Source organism: Amphiura filiformis, chromosome 2, assembly GCF_039555335.1.
Source record: "Amphiura filiformis chromosome 2, Afil_fr2py, whole genome shotgun sequence".
NCBI classification, from domain to species: domain Eukaryota; kingdom Metazoa; phylum Echinodermata; class Ophiuroidea; order Amphilepidida; family Amphiuridae; genus Amphiura; species Amphiura filiformis.
Window position 1 is genome coordinate 45,015,232 of NC_092629.1, and position 21,110 is coordinate 45,036,341.

Genomic DNA, 21,110 nt, shown 5'->3' on the forward strand with positions numbered 1-21,110 from the left:
AAGAAAGAACGATCGAAAACGTTACTTTGTAGAAGGTAGAGGCATTTGCAATAAAAGTGTTAAAAACGAAAACATTATTTTGAAAGAGGTAGAGAATATATTACGTCATACGATCTACTTTATCGAACTTGGTTACTCTGAAGACCTTGGGAACAGACAATATTATAGCAGTGTTAAAATACAAGAACGAACAAAACCATTTTTTGTAGAAGGTAGAGAATATCATACGTCATAGTTATACTTTATCTATACCATTTTTCATTTTTCATCCTCATGTGGCAGTGATGTCAACGCGTTGAGGTACATGTGTTGCGCACGAATCTACGCGGCGTCTTATAACGCGTGCGTGTGTATGCCAGCGCAAAAAATAGTGCTATATTTTTACTGGAGTTGCCCTGGTTCGCTGGCTCATAAGGCTTGATATTCCGAAAATAGTGTTCTAGTCCAAAAATAAAAAGGGTTCTTTCGTCCGAAAATAAACTAACATAACAAGAGTTCTTTAGTCCGAAAATAAACTAACATTAGTCTAAAAATAGGGTTTACTAGTCCGAAAAACAAGAGGGTTGGCTATTGTCGCGAGTACGTGGCGCAATGGTTAGGGTACTTGCATTTAGTGCATGAGGTCCCGGGTTCAATTCCCGGCGGTGGTGATTTGCTGGGATATTGACTTGGAAAAAAAATACTCTGAAATTAATTGGCAACATCTGTAGATTAAATTCAGACTTCCGCTCTCCCATGGTTCATTTAGAATTGGGTAAATGAATCACGAAAGTACTCTGTCCTTCGGAGGGGACGTTAAGCCGTCGGTCCCGTGTGCAGAGAGCCATACCTGTACATGTATTTCGCAGCCAGTTTCGAAAAGAGTAGGGTGTTCCCAACCCGTCCCGGTGTTCAAATGGACCCCAATGGAAATAAGCTTCAATAGAGGCTTTCTTGGGTTATCCAGGGTTGTCAAAATCCGAACAAATCAAATCAAATCAAATACCAAAACGCTTCAGATGAGATGCAAAATTGTTTTCGTTCGTCTCCGCGCACAAGGACGCGAATACCGCCAATTTTCAGCTCCCCATAGCTTTTTTGTTTGTTTTTCCATTTCTATTCACCTGTACTTGGGCCTGGTGGAAGGGGAAAAAGAATTCAGCTCCCCATAGCTGACGGCGCGATTGTACGTGGTGGAAAAGGGAGTCCCGTTTCTCCTTCTCTAATTCCTTGGTACACTCTGAACACAAACGGTATTGTAAAAGGTAAAACCAAGCCATGCTCCAGGAATGCGTTAAAATTTTGCACGTCATTAGACTCTTATTCTGTTAATCAGCTTAGATGTAGGAATGAGATAAACACGTATCAACGTTGCATGAAGTCCTTCACACACGACGAAGATATTGCGGAAGATATCGGTTATAATACAACTACCCAGCAAACACAAAACGTTTTCGACATAATTCGCAAAAGGTTATAAAAGGTTGTCAGAAAACGTTTAAATGTCGGGTTATATAAAGGGTATATTAAGAGTATAAAACGTTTTCATAACCTTAAAAACATTTTTGATAATCTACTGCTCAGCAAACAAAAATGATTTATAGAAAATTTTTAAATGTCGGGTTATATAAAGGGTATAAAAACGTTTTAATAACATTCCAAAAACATTCTTGTAAACTTGATACAAAACATTCTAAACAGAATGTTATTTTGGAGTTGAAAAAATATTTTGCGAAAAATGTTTGCCCAAAATATTTTCAATAACGTTTTAAAAACGTTTTCATGACCTTTATATAACCCGACATTTAAATGTTATTAAAAGGTTTTGAAAAAAACATTTTAAGAACATTTCTGTGTTTGCTGGGTTCAAATATCTTAACATAATGTTATTTAAGTATTGACACAATATTTGGCCAAAATGTTTGCAAAAATAGTTTACAATAACATTTTTTGAAAACATTTAAAAATATTGTTATAGTGTGTTTTCATACAAAACGTTTTAAAACGTTATCATGACCTTTATATAACCCGACATTTTAATGTTATTAAACCAAAAGCCAAAATATAACTTATTTAAAACGTTTTTAAAACGTTTTTGTGTTTGCTGGGTAACTGACGAAAGATGCATATTACCTAACACTTTAATATCGAACTCTTCTTATTGCGTTATTAGGAGTGAGCACAAGCAATAGCTAGCAAATTATGCAAACGTTGTAAATTCACGTCTTTATAAACACAGCTTGAAATTGACTTGGCACAATGCACGTGTTAGTGGTGTCTTAATTTCCATCACATCGGAATTTTTACAGAACTATGTGAATTATATTTTATGAAAATATTTCCAACAAAGTCGATTTTGACTTAATTTTCTGATTTTGGAGCTGCCACAGCTGAAAAATGCTACTCAAAAACACCACGATGTTGTCATTCCAAACATAGCCTACCACGTAATTAACGTTTGCGTTTTTCTCAAGCGCATTTTGACATGATTTTGAACTCTTGTAAAAACAATGAATGGCTTTCAAGAACTACATGGTCAGTGGTTCTTCATATTGAAATTTGTTAGAACTAGGTCGCTCAGGTGTTAACTTTATAAGTGCGTGTTGAGAGAAGCATTAATGTTGCTTATTTAATCACGCTTCTCGTTACCCAGGTGCATTTTGAAATCAGGGATAACAGTGCGTTGTACTCATCAGCTCGGGGTACTCTTTAATATTGGCAAGAGGGGTGATTGTTATCGCGACTATTTTGCCACACGTGATTCAACTACTTATGCGAGAGTGTTTGTGACACGATTGCCAGTGAAATCATTTGAATCAGGCATATGTCGCACACAATACACATTCCAGCTATACATGTATATATAAATAGATAACAGTGAACATTCCATCCCTATAGTAGGAATTCCAATTGAATGAACGCAGCTTTCATCAGCTGTACTCGATCCAACCGCGATCGTATATCGCGTATTTCAAGCTACAATGCGAACGCACGACCTTGGATACAATGCTAACCAATCACGAGTGTATTCCCAGACAAACAAGTACCTAGACCTAGAACTTTGGTTCGCGTAGTGAAGCCGACACTGCTTAGCAACGACTTTGACAAAGACGCATACCCGGACGCAAACAAGCAGATTTGTTCGCGTGTATGGAACATGTTGCATTTGACGCGAGCGATAATGGCGCAACAATCACGCAAATGAGCGCGTTTTTCTCTCCAGACATGAACGCTTATTTCTCCGCGTCCGACCACCCGACCAAAATCACCTTGGATACGAGGCTTCACCTACTGCCATGGTTAGGGATGGGCAGTCATAGGTCTAGGTGATATGTCTATGAGTGTATTGGCATGGTTGGAACCACTTCCGCGTCACTCACGCACAGTCGCACACGCTGGCGTACATCGCGTAGTATACGCAAAAAAAGTCACGCTATTGAAAGTTGCGTTCATTCAATTGGAATTCTTATAATATTTTCAATCCGCTGGAGACAACGGCATTTTGAACACTACTTTTTGAATAACTCAAAACTTAAGGAACAAAATGTTTCATGACGTTACTATAGCAATGGATTGGTACCTGATTATCATCATCTTCGGGCTTTGCCACTTAACTACAGAAGTTTGATTTAAAGATATGAAAGATCACAAAACGTAATCATTTCGTAAAATCACACAAACAAAAAAGAACTTTTCAGGTGACTTTTAGCACAAAGCATGGCCCAAAGCAAATTGTTCTTCAGTACATCGGACACCCGTCCGACACGCCACTAGTCCAAAAAATAATGTGTGGTCTGTGATGAAATGAAGGTTTCGGTTCGACACGCTGTGCCGTTACACTCTCACTTTATAATTATTTGCAAAAAGGAGACTTCTGCTGATTTTAACATGTATCGATCGACTTTTAGCGCGACTATGCATAACATTAACAAAATAACTGGTGACCACCGTTCTGACTGTGTAGCAATATTTCTGACATTTTAAGACTACCGCGCTTTTTTAGGATATAGCGCACCTAATGATTTTCAAACCGACGCATAAATAAGGAATTGAGCGCTGCCGGAATACAGCCATGCATGTCGGTCTACACACAGAAAAATCGGACCTTCATTATGTAAAAAAATACTAAGTATAATGATGTTGTGTTTATAATTTCGACAATTTTATACACAGGTTAAGTAAAATTTCATCAAAATGTTTTACCAGTTGTTATGTAATTTTAAAATGCACCTATTCGAAAGGCAAAACATACATTGGCCAGATATTTTGCCGAGTTTATGTAGTTTTTACCTATTTCAGGTAAGAATATAGCGCCGACCGAAAGCAATCATGGCGGACACGACGTGTATGTGATCGTGTAGCGCATGCCTCCTGAAACATCATTCAAATAGGTAGGTTTCGAAGTCATAAGTTGGAACCAAACTGGAGATTCGTTCGATAAGCTCATGTATGGATATCTTTGAGACATTAAAAATGGCTATTTATGGGTTCATTTACTAGATTTATCAACATTGGAATTGACATTGCAGTGTACGTATTGCCGCGATCATGATTACGTGCTACGACATTCATTACAGTACGATACTGTACGTACTGTATACTGCGCCCGGACACTGCGTGTATGTATGGTATAGCAATGTGTGTGTTGAGATAGATAGCGATGTAATACGGTGTAGACGTGATAATGCATCAAAATGACTTTGGTTGGTAGTCCTACAGTACCAAATATGTGAATTAGGCTTGAAGCATATCAGTGGCTTAGTGCATGATGCAGTCATGTCTACAGTAGAATTCATCTCGACCTTTGCAGGACTTAAACCCCATTAAAAGCTATTAAACCAAGATAACACTCATTGAAGCAGCTCAACTGATTAAATCAGATCTTCTCTGGTTGTGCACGAGTGTCTGTTTTCAATGTGCGACATCGCAATAATGCTGGTATTATAGCTTCAGTTGGGTAACCGATTATAAAGGAAACGAAAGGAAACAATGGTATGTGTACCATTGTTCACGAAATGAGACAAAGACCTGCTTTTTGTTAACCAGCATTCTTCAAAATGAGCAACATATTGATTGTTGACTTAACACGGTTTGGAAATAATTTCTTCATATTTTTGGTGTTATCTGTCTTTACATATCCTTCCTAAAACACAAAAGTGCGACTATCTCCAAACATCTAAATTAGCTAAAAATTTAGGACATGTTACAAAACTTTTTTATTTTCTAGAACCTATTTAGAATAAATTAAAATGTAGCTTTTACCGTTTTTTGTGGCATCCTTCAGAAGTGAGCGGTCCGATACCAATATTTTCGGTCAAATCTCCATTCAATTAACACGGGGAGTTGGCTAGCTATGCCTTGCCCTCACTCATATTTTACAAAAGTGCGACTATTTCTGAACATCTAACCTAGCTGTAATTTTAGGTCATGTTAGAGAAATATATTTGCTAGAAGTTTTGGAGAATAAATAAAATATTGGCTGGTTATTGGCAAGTGTCCATTCTCCCAACATACATCATTTGTAAAGGTCACGCGTCAATGGTGAGAGCACTGTGTATTGTGTATAGGAAAACGGACAGTAACTGCAGTATGGTATTATTATAGCATTGTATCGTACATGTAATACATGCGAGAGAGAAATGCTTTACAAATTACATTGAACATTCACTAGATAGCGGGTTGAACTGAAAACAAAAACAAAATAAAATATTTCATGCTTGAAATTGTATTGTTGAACGAATCTGACAGTTGACCAAGATCTGATGACTTCAAATCTATCATGAATTATGTTTCAGCATAAAATAAAACAGAAAGAAAGAAAGAAAGAAAGCCCCAATCCTACCTAATAATGAAGTATTTTTTTGCTTAACTGGTTTGTTTTTTTACAAATTCAAGGTTGTGTGAAAAATACCTATTTGTTATGGGGTTCATATGCTACATAAATGTTATGTATGTTTTACATAAGTTGTGTAACAAATACATAACAATTATGTAGTAAAATACCTAATAGCTGAGGTAAACAATTCTACATAAAAGTTATGTAAATATTTTACTTAATAGCCATAGTATTTTTTTACTTATCTGCTATGTTATTTTTACATAATTTATGGTTATGTAAAAAATACCTATTTGTTTGGGAGTTCATATGCTACCTAATGTTATGTATATTTTTTACATAACCTGTGTAAAACATTTTCTGTGTGTAGCAGGATTTTTCGTTATCGGTGTTTATGTCACACCGATGCTGTCGTGTTGTTGAGTCCTTTGCGACACCCCCATCTAGACTTTAATACGTTAAAGATCGGGTCGCTATACGATTTTGATCAGATCAAATTCAAATTCGCAAGAATTGAACAATCAGATTCTTAGCCAAACTATGACAATCAAATGGATGTGACTGAATTCCTTGCCCTATAATATACATAACCTTTGTTACCAGTGCGTTATTATTTTTTAATGCAAAAATAGTCACAAATTTATTTAGACATGTTTCATTTCACGATGGCTTCCATTTTTCCAAACGGGTCGCAAAAAAAATGTAAACGTCACTTTTTTATATAATTTCATTATATACTAAGTGGAAAGAAAATGGTGACCAATTTGAAATTCAAGATAGCTGGATGAACAAAATAAACCAATATTATTACCCATGTTTTCATTGGGTTCATTGACCATGAAAACACGGGTTTAGCCATTGAAATCAGCCCTTTCGTGTTTCAGGAACTGAAGCAAAAACGATATTGAATGATTTTGAAATTCAAGATGGCTGCCTCACCGAAGGAGCCAATGATATTGTTACTGATGTAATTGAATTCCTTGACCCTAAAAATATGGGTGTGGGCGTCAAAAAATAATGGCAATTGGCAACTTACTTGACTGATATAAGTAATTTGTATGTAAAGTACGTGATTGAATTTTGAGAAGAGCGAATTTGGGGCGAATTTAAAAACGCGTGTTAAAAATGGTGAGTTTCCTCTGCAGTGAGACAGGTTACCTGCAGACAAGTTAGACAGTATAATAGCCCAATGTGAGTTACAGATAAAGTAGTTTCTGCGGCAACTTAGTATGTGAGAAGAGCGAATTTGGGGCGAAGTTAAAAAACGCGGGTTAAATATTGCGAGTTTCTGCGGCAAATTCTGCGGCGCATTAATGTTTTACCAATAGTTCATGAAAATACTTGCAGTTATTTTTCTTTTCTTTTCTTTTCTTTTCTTTTCTTTTCTTTCTTTTCTTTTCTTTTCTTTTCTTTTCTTTTCTTTTCTTTTCTTTTCTTTTCTTTTCTTTTCTTTTCTTTTCTTTTCTTTTCTTTTCTTTTCTTTTCTTTTCTTTTCTTTTCTTTTCCCTACTTTTTCTGATGGATGTGTGTTTGAAAGGTTCTTGCTGGGTCGGAATGATTGGATTTAATAATTCATTAAACTATTCTTACTATATGACTTACGTATTCTTTTAAAAATCAGTAATTATACTGATTTTAACGAAACAATTTTAAGGTAGCGTCTAACATCTTCAATTGTTCAAAAGCAGCTGATAGCTGACAATCACCGTGTTACTAATAAGTTGTACCATCACTGAAGTTGCTTTTGGCCACCATTTAACGCTACCTTTTAATAATGCAAGGAAGAGGGCGCTAGTACAAAAAGTTAAGTTCCGAATCAGAGGGTGGCATCTAACGGCAAAAAATATGCAAATAAACGCGAAACTTGACTTTACCACCAATATGGTTATTCCAGTTGAAATCCATACATTCCCTATAGAAGATATTCCCTAAATATCCCACACAGTAGATTGAAATTCCTCAGTGTAGATTTCAAACCATTTCAAATTCACAGTCCCTGTGTGGAAGATTTCGTGTCTGGAATATCCCAGACGGTTGCTTGCATAATAGCTGTCACGGCATGGACATGGTGTTTTCAGAAAATAACGGACTCAATGAGCAATTGTTTTGGGTTAACAAAACAAACTCAATATACTAAATGGGCAATGCCATTCAAAATCCACACACACCCTGTGGAAGAAATTACCGTAACCATGGTGTACTAATTTAATAATAAATAAGACACAGAAAGGTATGACATAAATATTTCATATGACATATAAAATATATTTTATTTTTCAAATAGTGTATTTACAATGTTCAATGAAAAATTCGACAAGCATGTCATATACACACAATGATTCATTTACCCCCTGCATGGTATACCAATTTAAAGGCATATTCAGAGATTTGCTGAACCAAAACAACCTAAATTTCATCAACATCCAGATTTGTGTAATTTTGGAACAGGCATGGTAAACGTGAAAGCAATTTGATAGAGACAAAATCGGACATCAAAATGAAAGAACGTTCTTACTTTTATTACTTCTATTACCGTTTTATGCAATAGACATGATATTGTCGGTCGCATCACATACGGTTCTGTTCGAGATTTTTGACTTTTTTGAGAAAATTAGTGTGTAGCAATATGTTTTGGAGCTCTTCAAATCCACCAACTTACAGACCTTAATTCTTTATAATCAATGAGATATAAAACTTAGATTTTGTTGTATTTGCTGGGTTTTTTAATTTTGTGTTTCAACGACGTAAGCTACTTTTACACATTCATTAGTAAGTGTATCACATACAGATCTATATTATGGTGATCGACGCATCACATACAGATCTATTACATGTATTATGAGCTAAATACGCTCGTAACCAATACACGCATCATATACAGATCTATTCATATTAAAAAAATATAGCGAGATTGTAGCATAAGATAGATACTTTTTTTTAAGTCGTTTCACGTACAGGCTTTAATTCAGCACCACATTAAACAATTTTACTTGAATAATGGACATGTCAATTTCACTAAAATGATACCTCAAAGTCTCTTCTTTGTATAAATACCCTGTCGAGGATATTCAAGTGTTCAAATCTGCCTATATATTTGAACGTTCAATGGTGCGGTTATATAAAATATATTAAAGAAAGTCACTGGATGGGAGTTCATGTTTAAAATACGAACATTTAAGTAATTCGACTTGCGTCGTCAGTTTCCACTTCATGAAGCTATTAGGTTAACATCATGGTTAATCAAATTGTTCTACCCTTTAAAAAAGGAAATATACATAAAATAGTTCTTTTCGCTTTATCCTTAGACAAAAATATATATATATATATATATATATATGGTCGTAAAACTAAGAGTTTAAGACAGTGCAAAAATATATACTAAAAGGCATAAATATGCACAACGTTTCGGTTTGGACCCGAAACGCTACAACAATACACTTACACTAAAATGCATAACAAACAAATAAAGGTATAGATGTAAGCTACATAGATATTCCCTAAAGATTTAAACGTCGGCATACATATATCAATATATATATTTGTAATGGTTTGAAAATGAATGGATTGTTTAATCAAGTTTGGTTGTCTAAGATTTTTAAATACATGTCGTATAATTTAAGACAGAGATAAAAAGAATTTATCGCGTCTGATGTCACTGTCAATTACGATCCTTGGTTGGTTTACACAGGTTAATAGCTCGTAAAAGGAAGACCGATCTATCTAGTGCTGATCGGAGAAAAGGAATAGCAGCAAATGGCGAAAAATTACGTACTTTTACAAGACAAAAAGCAGCTTTTCTAGGCATTGTTGACATGGTGCCTTCGCAAAAGAAAGTTTCCTACTATAAAGACCTAACTTTTGAGATGGTTTGCATGTTTGAAGGTGCAAAATTAACAATAAGGTGGCCGGTTATACCGCCGCGTTCAGCAAGTCATCATCACGACACTTGTAAACAAACCGTGCTCGAATTTGATTGACAGATAACGTCAGACGCGACAAATTCTTTTTATCTCTGTCTTTAATTATAACGACGATGTATTTTTGATATAAACTGTTTCGGGTAATTACATCAGTATGTATACTGAGTTGCAAAGTACAAACAACTCCATATACAATCAGAGTAGCGAGTTTTAATCGGATAAGTAAAAATATGATCTTAGGATTAAAGAAAAAAAGATGTAGCAGGTCACCTGACAACCTTAATGTGAAATGTACTATTTTTAATATTATTTAATATTTATCTTATAGGATGTATGGTAACCATGAGTTATGAAAATTAAAACTGTTAGTAAAATTGTAGATTTTCGTAATATATTTGAATGCTTTTATATTGCTTGTAAACAAAGTGTATGAGAAAAGACTCTTTTGAAATACGGTATATTGTCAGAATTTTTTGCTTAAAAATATCAATTGTTATGGTGAAGTACTCCAAAAACGAAATGCGCGTCGCCGACAGGACAATAACTTGTTATTTATCCTTATAACTAGCAAAGATATAAATGTTTTTAAAACTTTATAAACATGTAAGTTACTAATTTTGATTTTAATAAAATTTAATTGTCGGGTTATATAAAGATCTTGAAAACATTTTAAAAACGATTTATCGGACAAAACAATACAACAACATTTTTTCAAAATGTTGCTGCAAAATGTTTTAGGTAAACGTTTTTGCAAAATAATTTGTCATCACTTTATAATATTATACTAGAATGTTTTGCATACAGCCTTAACAAATGTTTTCTGAATGTTATTAAAACGTTTTACATTCTTTATAAAACATGATTGACTTTATCAAATTATAGTCTTCATTACAAGAAACTTCCTTTCTTAGAAGCACTTGCTATGGACGATGTTTGGTCCTGACTCGTCATACTCTTGCTTGGTGATCCACATCTGTTCCATGGAATCATGAGAACCTAAGATAGATCCACCGATCCATACAGAGTAGCTACGCTCTGGTGTTGCAACGATCTTGATCTGCATTGTTGGTGGAGCAAGAGCGGTCATTTCTTTCTGCATTCGGTCGGCGATACCGGGGAACATAGTTGAGCCACCAGACAAGACGGTGTTAGCATACAAGTCTTTACGGATATCAATATCGCATTTCATGATGCTGTTGTAGCAGGTTTTGTGGATACCGGCTGCTTCAATACCCAAGAAAGATGGCTGAAAGAGGGCTTCTGGACAGCGAAATCTTTCTTTGCCAATGGTGATGACCTGACCATCAGGAAGCTCGTAGCTCTTGTCTAAAGTTGAGCCAGAGGCAGCTGTCTTCATCTCCTGTTCGAAGTCGAGGGCAACATAGCATAGCTTCTCCTTTATTTCACGGACACTTTCCCTCTCAGGTAAAAAGGTACTCTCTAAATGTAAAAGACCAAAGAACCAAAAGAGTGAAAATCACTCCAAAAGAATGATATTTCACTTCAAAAGACTGAATCTCACTCCGAAGATTGCAATTTTTACTCTTCAAGGAACCATATTATAGAGGACCACTCCAAAAACGTCCACTCTCTAACAAGCCATGATATGTGTAACTCATAGTGGTAACTTATAGCTCCTTGAGTAAAAATGTCATTCTTTTGTTGTTCACTCTTTTGGAGCAAAAATTTCAAATTTGTCCACTTTTTCGAATGCATAAATACCAATTCTTTTGTTTCACTCTTTATATTGAGAGAGTATACAAAGAAGAATAAGTAGATAAGTTGTTAGATATGTTACTCAAACTTTGTTTATTAGACATTTACATAATTTATGTTTGGTAGGAGCTGGCACACATAATTACTATTCGACACTAATCCTCCTCGGCTGAATATTGACAAAAACATCAATTCCCAGTTATATGTGTATATAGGATTTTGTTTGCTTTTCTGACCCGATAATTAAGAATTCAAATCTCTTCAAATTGCTCCCTTGAAAGCTACCTTTTCGATTGGGCTATTCTAGTTGAAATCCATACACTCCATAATGGAAGACATGACCTTAATCTCCCACACATGGGTGAAGATTTAAAAATTCACCAATTCAGGCAACCCCATTTGGAATTCACATTCCCTGTTTGAAAGATTAAGGTCATGTGTTCCATAGGGGTTGTATGGATTTCAACTATAATAGCCCATTTCATTATAAGTATATCTCACCTGTTGTGGTCGGGAATGAGTATCCTCTCTCTGTCAGGGTCTTCATGAGGTTATCTGTGAGATCACGACCGCCAAAATCTAGACGATGGATAGCATCAGCACGAAGGTAGCCTTCATAGACAGGTGCAGTGTGGGAGACACCATAACCGGAGTCGATGACAATACCAGTCAACCGACCAGAGGCGTAGAGAGACAGCACAGCCTGGATGGCTACGTACATAGCTGGTGTTTTGAAGCTCTCGAACATAATCTGTTTTAGAAGAAAGGGGTATAATAATTAGTAACATGAAATAAATTTTTCAACTATCGTTTCTAACGATTCACTTTTGATTCGAGAATACTCGTGCTCGCCGTCGGCGAGTGTGGTGGCAAGGACCATATTTATTATATTTACCATATATTATTTCTTGACGATTTTGAAATAAAATGATGGCATTTCGCACCCAAAACATACGTGTTTTGAGGGTAATCAAACTTCCTGTGCACACAACTCTGGGTCTACATGGTCTATGGCTTCATCAAGTTGCACTACTGCAACTCTAGGCTCAAATTGGTTGATGCACAGTAGATGTTGGTCACGTGATTGAACTATATAGCAGCGGACCAAAAATTAACAATTTTGATCAAAAATGGATGTGCAACTTACTTTATCCGAAACTGCAGCAATTTTATAAATAACTTTCGTTACATAACATGAAATGTCAAATTTCAATGAGTCTTGTGCAAAAATTATGCAACGAGTTATCGAAAAAAACTGTTGAATTAAAAAGTTATCATCATTACCTGATACATTTATGTTGCAAATATTAGCGTATATTGTTGGGTAGAATGTTGAATGGCGAAAATTTTTGTCACCCGAAAACGCCCATAAATCCATATTTTGTTGCTTCATGGGATAAGGTATCAGGTTTAATTTTTTACAGACAGTACAGACATATTAACCCGAGAAATAACATAGTACAGATCTCAAACCCTGTCATATGTGCAAAATTATTATCAATCATATATAATTAGCTAAACAAAAACAGCCTAAATATTTTGGGATAACGTCCATTCTTTTGTATAGTAATAATTTTTGTGATTTTTAAGATAAGGACAAGCAAAGTTTTTGTTTTGACTTATCTTAGAGTAGTTAAAAATGACTACTTTAATTCACCTGTGCCATCTTTTCTCTGTTGGCTTTTGGGTTAAGTGGGGCATCAGTGAGCAGTACTCGATGTTCTTCTGGGGCTACATGCAACTCATTATAGAAAGTGTGATGCCAGATCTTCTCCATATCGTCCCAGTTAGTAACGAAACCGCGTTCGATCGGATATTTCAGGGTAAGAATATCCCTCTTGCTCTGAGCCTCAGCCCCGACGTAGCTGTCTTTCTGGTCCGTACCAGCCGTCACACCTTCATGACGTGGTCTTCCGACGATGGATGGGAACCTAGCTTTTGGTGCATCGTCTCCAACGAAACCGGCTGTGCAACTACCCGATCCATTATCTACTACCAAAGCTTTTTCTTTTGTTTCAGACATATTGTTTGAACTGTGAAAATAATGAAATGAAATGTATTATTAGTTTTACCACTTTATATATAGTTTACATGATTTTTGTTTGTCATTTATCTTGAAGGTAGGTATTACTAGTATTAGGCGTTTTAACACTCATTTAATATGTTCAACGCCCTTTTCCAGGCGTCCACACGCAAGATATATCACCTACCGTCAGTCATGCCAAGAGCATGTCCTTTGAGGCCCTGTTTAATGTTTTCTTCCTCTACAACGAGTACAAATCGGCATTAAATAGAACTTAAGCCACAAGCCATATAAGACACAAGGTTAACGTGGAAAATATGAATAATATACTCTCCACAGAAATCCAGGATCGTACACATGGTAGTGTTGACAATGTTGATCACGCAATATCTGTTTGTGTCGAATTAAGTTCCCCTAATTCTAAGAATGTTATTGTTTGTAACATCTATAGAGCTCATTGTACTGATATTGTTTTATTTAATACTGATCTCTCAAATTGCATTGATCGAAATGCAACTGAGAAAAAGAATTGTATATTTCCTTTGATTTTAATATTGATATCTTACGTTACAAAACTGATTCAAAGTAATACATTTGTAAATAACTTCTATTCTCATATCTATCCACTTACGCCAAGCAGACCTGAAACACACACCCACCCACATCGTCGGAAACGGGGCTAATACAGTATTAATAGGCATGTCACAGTGGCTGCACAATACTTCTGCCACACTGTGCATGCAAGCATAACAGTAAATTGAAAAGCGCGCGCATGAAAGTTGTTCAATTTTGGCAAACATCCATGCGGAAAAATAAATTTCCTCATATGTGCTATTTATCACAATTGTTTGAATTTTTGATATATGGTGTGTGAAACCTTTCTGTGACTACCATCGGTTTAAAAAAAATAAATATTGCTTCGTTTAAGAGCTACTACCTGTTTTTATGGATTGTTGAAGATCCCTCATAAATCAATAAATATAGGCCTTTTGAAAAATCAAGATCTACCACCATTTAGCTGAAATACTAATCTTTCTAAGCATGTAAATTATTTCCGTCGACAACGAATGGCACACTTGAGGAAAACGATTTGAAACAAAACATTTTTTAAGTGAGTTCAAAGGGAGTAATATTCCAAACCACAATAGCTCTAAGCCATTGTGTGTGTCCAAGGCCACACCATTTTTGTATACGCGGTATAGTAGAGGGGCTGTTGCTTTTACCGTTTCTATTCCCATGTTAATCCAGATAACAAAATGTTAATTTAAAGTCTCATTGCAAATTATTTTTATTTTTACTTTTCGGATTTGGCTTTGAGCAATGATGACACATACCATATTTACAGAAAAATGAAAATTCTATTCCAGACACCGTCAAAATGTCAAAGTTTGTATTTTTTGTATTATATTAAAGTAATTAACTGCAGATTCTTTACTCAACATCATAACAGGTTCATATTTGACAAATTCATGATGAATGAAAAGACTTTCATTAAATATTGAAAAAAAAAAAATTACTCATGCCAAATTTACATAATAATATGATGAATACATAATTAGCTGTAATAAGCTAATTTGCATAATTGATTACTTTTTGTGTATTTTTTTGTTATCAATTGAAAGAACTTTGTATACATATGTTTGTGAAAAAACCCTGATATCATGTACGGTTTTCTTTTGGCATCAATTTTGCATATTAACTAGCTGAACTTAGTCATTTTTTCAACTTTTATTTGTCTGCAGATTGGCCGGAATTGCTAAAATAGTATATTTGGTTAATTTATTATAATTATTCAATGATAGATTTTTAGATTTTGTTTTCTTTGACGAAGTTAAAAAAGATAGGCAATTAACCTGTGATACTTAAATTAACATTGCTTTTTCAAGCAAGTGTCCAAATAAACCTTCAAAATCTCGAAATGTGCCAATTTTGTCATTATAGCAATTTGTGGCAGATTTGCATTCCATTTATGAGCATCTTAAAATTGACACTACGTCACAATGCATTGACCGATTTCAATTCGGTTTTTTGATTTTGATGCTTTAATAAAGGTCATTCATGTAGAAACATTAAATAACGTGTTTCTGCTGCCCTTGTTTTTGAGGTGATATACCTAGTATTAATTAACAAAAACCAGTTTCATTAATTCTACTCAACGCCGGGCAACGACGACAACGAAAGATAGGCATAAAAAACCAAAGTGTATATGGGCTGAAAGCGGAATAAAAAGCATAATTATAAAGCACAAAACCTTAGACACTTTAAGCCACTTTTGGTCCCGTCGGGACTGGAAATCACGATCTTGGGATTAAAAGGCGAGCCCGCAAGTGTGTATCCCAAAAGAGGACTTCCCCCCGTCAGTCTATTCGCTGTAAAAGCGACGTCATAATCGGATTAACTTAGCAATAGATGAATACATTTTTGGATATTATAGAGGTGTTGGGCGAGCACTCGTAAGTTTAGTATTACCAGTGATTACCACCCGGCCTTATATCTCAGATGTTTCTGAGAAGCTAACGAGGATCCCAGTCGCATTAAAACCTTGCAACACTCTGAGACAGAAGTTAGTCCACCCCAAAGACAAGATTCCTCAACGCAAACAAAGCAATATTATTTATGCGATTAGTATAGTTGTCAGGATTCGGACTGTGTCGAGGACTACTGCATAGGAGAGACAAAACAGCCTCTCCACAAGTGTATGTGTCGTCCCAGTTCAACAGGGTTTAACGACTCCGCGGTATATACGCGCCTGAAAGCGGCCAATCAAAACTTTCAGGATAAGGACGTTATTGTACTCGACAAAGAACATAGGTGGTATGAAAGAAGGGTGAAAGAAGCAATATATGTTCGCAGAGAGGAGCCAAATTTGAATTGCAGAGGGGGACTACGCCACAACTTGTCGGCACATTTGCAGTACATGCAATCATAAGAAAATGGTCAACTTTGGTCGTTTTATATGAAGTCAACCAATAAAATTACTGGGATTGAGCAAAGTTGTAATTTAAGACTAGTAGTCATAATAAAAGTGATGTTTTATAAATTTTGAAGGTTGACCACATCGACTTTCGGCCCCCTGAAAATGGTGAATTTGCATTAATTTTCATCTTCGCGAGGGCGCTGTTGGAAATGTAAATAAATGGTCACCTCAATGTCTTGGATATGCATTGCATTTGTCCTATATATCGCATCAGTGACAACAAAAAACAATTAATCTGACAAAAATGTGAATTTAGGGGGGCCAAACTTGCCAGTATACAAAACATTACATTTTTTTGCATATTTAATGACCCCGTGACACAACACGCAATTACAGACATTTATTTTTTTTTACTTGTTGACAAATTGGGTATGCAGTTAGTGTGTATACAAGGTTTCAGACCTCTCTCTCTCTCTCTTTATTAGGAAGGTACAGGCTCCCAAAGATGAAATTTATTCAAAGGGCAACCTTTGGGTACTAATTTAGATTACCCTACTCCAACTTTAAATGGCTACCATAGAAAATCTGTATATATTGAAAATGAAATGGAAATAAAAGTAAATAGCCAATAACTACTCATCTAATCATTTATTTTTAATATTGTGGCCAATTTGACTTTCAAGCCTTCCGAATTCGGCACATTTGCACTACATGCAATCATAGGAAATTGGTCAACTTTGGGCCTGTCATTTTATATGAAGTCAACCTATACAATTACTGGGACTTAGCAAAGTTGTAATATAAGACTAGTAGTTATATAAAGTAATGTTTTATACATTTTGAAGGTGGACCACATCGACTTTGGGCCCCCTGAAAATGATGAATTTGCAATAAATTTCATCTTCGTGAGGGCGCTGTTCGAAATGTAAATGAGTTGTGACCTCAATTTTTTGGACATGCATTGTATTTATCCTATATATAGCATCAGTGACAACATTACATTTTTTCTTGCATATTTAATGACCCCGTGACACAACGCGCAATTACATAATTTTTTTTATTTTTTATTTTTGACAAATTGGGCATGCAGTTAGTGTGTATACAAAGTTTCAGACCTCTCTTTCTTTTTATAAAGAAGGCACAGACTCCCAAAGATGAAATTAATTTAAAGGGCAACTTTTGGGTCCAAAATTAGACCCCCCTACTCCAACTTTAAATGGCTGCCACAGAAAATCCGTAAGAGCTACAGACCTCAAATTTGCAGGTTTTAAATATTTTTACAGGTACAACATGTGACTAAAATATAAAGCAAATCTGAGGGGGTCAGGTGGGGCGCCTCCTTGATTTCATATGGAATGACCCTATACACTCTCATGAATATCGATTGGAAACATTTACCAATATGTCAGCGCTCTAATCAGAGACTCTTGAACAATAAACCCTGCAGTGCGTTGGTTCATATTATGTTCTTTCACAATGTTTATGCGTTGATAAGTAATATATTTATATTATTTCTTTACTTTTGATATTAATAATATTAGTACTCATTTAGTGATGATAATATAACCTATAAGTCACTTATTTATTTTATTTATTTGTATTTTTCCTTATTTTAATTTATATATATTATTATTAATAGTTATATATTTATTTATTATTATCTAATTTATGTACATATTAATTTATATTCATTTATTTTGTGATTATTATAATTATAATTGTTGTTGTTATTATTATTATCATTCAAAACTAGACGATATAAAAACAATTTCTGACATCAGATTCGTTAGATTGGGTTTTAATATCTTTAATACATTTACTTGACCAATACTTAACTTTTTGCCTTTGAATATTCCTGATGATTTATGATATGGCCACCTTCTCAGTTGTACTGTAGTGTGGGTTCCGCTTGTATGATTCACGTAACACTGTGTCGTGCTATGCCCTACATGTACATGTACATGTACATGCATTACTGCACAGACTATATGAAACCCTGTGTGTACATATGCATTACTGCACAGACTATATATATGAAACTTGTGTGTATATGGTCAATTCCAGCGAAAGCGGGACAAAATTCTCTCTATGTTAACTTTCCACTTTAAAATGTCATTAATAAAGGAAATCACGTTATTGATGGAGCATATAATGTCACGTCCAATGTGCTCTCTTTGTGCATATAGGCCTTTACTAGCAAGTCATACCAGGGGACAAGTTATGATAGCTTAAATGAATTGGCGTTACCCACGAATTCAAAGATAAAGCACCATATATGTCATTGAATGTCCTTCAATCAAAATGAAATTATTACCGTTAGAAAGACGTTAGCATGATCTCTCATCATATGTAAAACGATTGAATTCCACCAAAGTTTGTGGACTCTAGAGGCCATTAAGTCAATTTGGCTAATAATTTTGTTACCCGCGTATCAAAAATAAAATGATCGTTCTGAAAATGTTAAGTGAATATGCCATAAATTACTATACCATGAAACGAAGTTTCGTTCTATAATTCTGAGGTCCAAGTGATTATTTTATGCAAATACGTTTTACCCATAAAATTCCATAAAATCAAATTTGACGTTACCCACGTATCAACTGTTACCCACGAGTCCAGCAAATATAATTGCCATAACTTAAATTAACATTTAATGACTTTGGACACTGAATTTAGTTTGACAAGCGCTTAAAATTGTAAATCGTAAAAATACGCTCACCGCTTTAAAAAAGAATCTACGACGGTTTAAACTTTTGTTACCCACGAATCCCGAATATATGCTAACCTTGAAAAATAAGGAGATTGTTTATTTTAAGTTTAAATCAGCACATATTCAAGCCATGGGTATGCTATAATTTTGACAGTACTTACAGTTTATACACCTAAGAAATGCAAACCCCAAACGGTACTATAGTACTTATAGCGTTACCCACGAATTCGGCGTTACCCACGAATCCAAGGATTTACTCGTAAATTATATGTTTCTTATGCATCTTAACATTTTGAAAACATGCGAAATAGGTTCCAAAACAGTCCTGTTGAATAGCGTTCTCTTGAAGGTATACTGAAGCTGTATCATGAAGTTTTGATTGATTATCCTAAATTACCATTTTTTGGGTAAATGCAATTGGTTAGAGAAACGGGAATCACTGAAACACAATGGAGGAATAACCGCATGGTGGTTTCCAACCTTCTGTAATATTTTCTATTTTGCCGCTTACCAATACATACCTTCAAATATGTGTTACCCACGAACATTTTGGTTACCCACGAATCCCTACTTAAATTATAGTTAACAATGTATTGATAGTGTTTAGTTCATAGGAACTGTCAAACACGAGTTAATAGAATATTGCTGCATGAAAATATGGAATGATTTTACTAAAATAATAATATAAAACTGTTTGCTCTGTCTATTTGAATTTGGCAACTTCATTATTCTCAAATTTTTATATTTTATATACCCAAAATGCCATAATGATCCATTCTAAATATTCCATGTAGTCTGTATTTTGATTGAAATTCATTTTAGTGCCATTGCAGCCTGAATTATTGACATACGGAAAAGTATTTTTATTTTTATTAAAACAATTAATAGGAATTGCTATTTTCCAGACGCTGTTACCCACGAATCCATCCGAGATCCTCTTCCTGCGACGAGATACAAAATCTAACTTTATATTTATATGAAGCATTTATTCTAATCTTTCGAAATAATACAGTAATGTTAAATGACAGCCACTTTGGAAAGAGTTCGAAGAATTGACACAATCTTAACTGTACACCTGGTTCTTTCTTAAAATTTGTAATAACCAAAATATTTCTTTGTAGATATATGTAATAAAATTCTATTTTACGTTCAAAGTCTTCACCGATTTCTAGTGTATATGAGTCACACATAAAATATTGAAAGATATTAAAGAAAGTGAAATTTTATGGCGTACAACAGGTGAAAAATGCTTGAATTCGTGGGTAACATGCATATGCGCATTTAACACTTTATTTGGTCTAGCAAGAAAAGTTATTTTTCAATCCGATGGCACTTCCACCTGATGATTCACTAGACATGATCGTCTCATTTGATAAGTCTAGAATTGAAAAGGAAAACATTTTCAAAATGGCCCCCAGAGAGAATTTTGGCCCGCTTTGGCTGGAATTGACCATATACATGTACATGTATGTAGCTGTGCTCGTTATTTCCTCGATCTGTACATTTACATGCTATATGAACAAATTGGTTTGAACGATTGTCCTTTTACACCATTATAATATAGTTCAATGCTGGTATTATCCAGTTTGTTATTGTACCTGGTTATTCCATTTATACTTAACTTTCTTCTGTTGATCAAAGTTCTTGCTGAATGCTGATACTCCCTAAGAAGTGATTATTTAGATTTGTTATTTGAAGGAATACCCACCATCAAAACCATTACGCAGTCAGCTTGTGACGTCCACAACCAGAGCACACACCCTCATCGTCAGAACCGGGGTTAATATAAATTAACAAATACCAGTTACCATGGTTACGTCCCAGGGGGCTCACTTCAATCAGGGAAGAAACTTTTACAGTTAGGGTCATTCGGTAGGGGCAGAATATAATGTGGTCGTTGGGTTAGAGCATGATTTTTCGCATTCGGTAAGCGCAAAGCTGTCACCTAGAATTGCTATTGGTGTATTCACACCATATGTCATTTTGATTAACAAAAGGTGGATGGGCCG

General features: G+C 35.0%; 1 protein-coding gene across 2 annotated transcripts; it reads right to left on the bottom strand.

Annotated features, from left to right (window-relative positions):
* Positions 1-8,059: 8,059 nt before the first annotated feature.
* On the bottom strand, positions 8,060-20,803 carry LOC140146274 (actin, cytoplasmic-like). Of its 2 annotated transcripts, none has more exons than XM_072168062.1 (4): positions 20,700-20,803; positions 13,109-13,484; positions 11,953-12,202; positions 8,060-11,175 (listed from the first exon to the last, which is right to left on the bottom strand). In XM_072168062.1, exons 2-4 carry the CDS (start codon positions 13,472-13,474, stop codon positions 10,643-10,645), a joined length of 1,149 nt encoding a protein of 382 aa, XP_072024163.1. In that variant the 5' UTR covers positions 13,475-13,484; positions 20,700-20,803; the 3' UTR covers positions 8,060-10,642. The 2 variants fall into 2 exon arrangements, with proteins under 2 accessions (XP_072024163.1, XP_072024162.1); XM_072168061.1 differs by lacking the exon at positions 20,700-20,803 and adding an exon at positions 18,228-18,389.
* Positions 20,804-21,110: the final 307 nt, after the last annotated feature.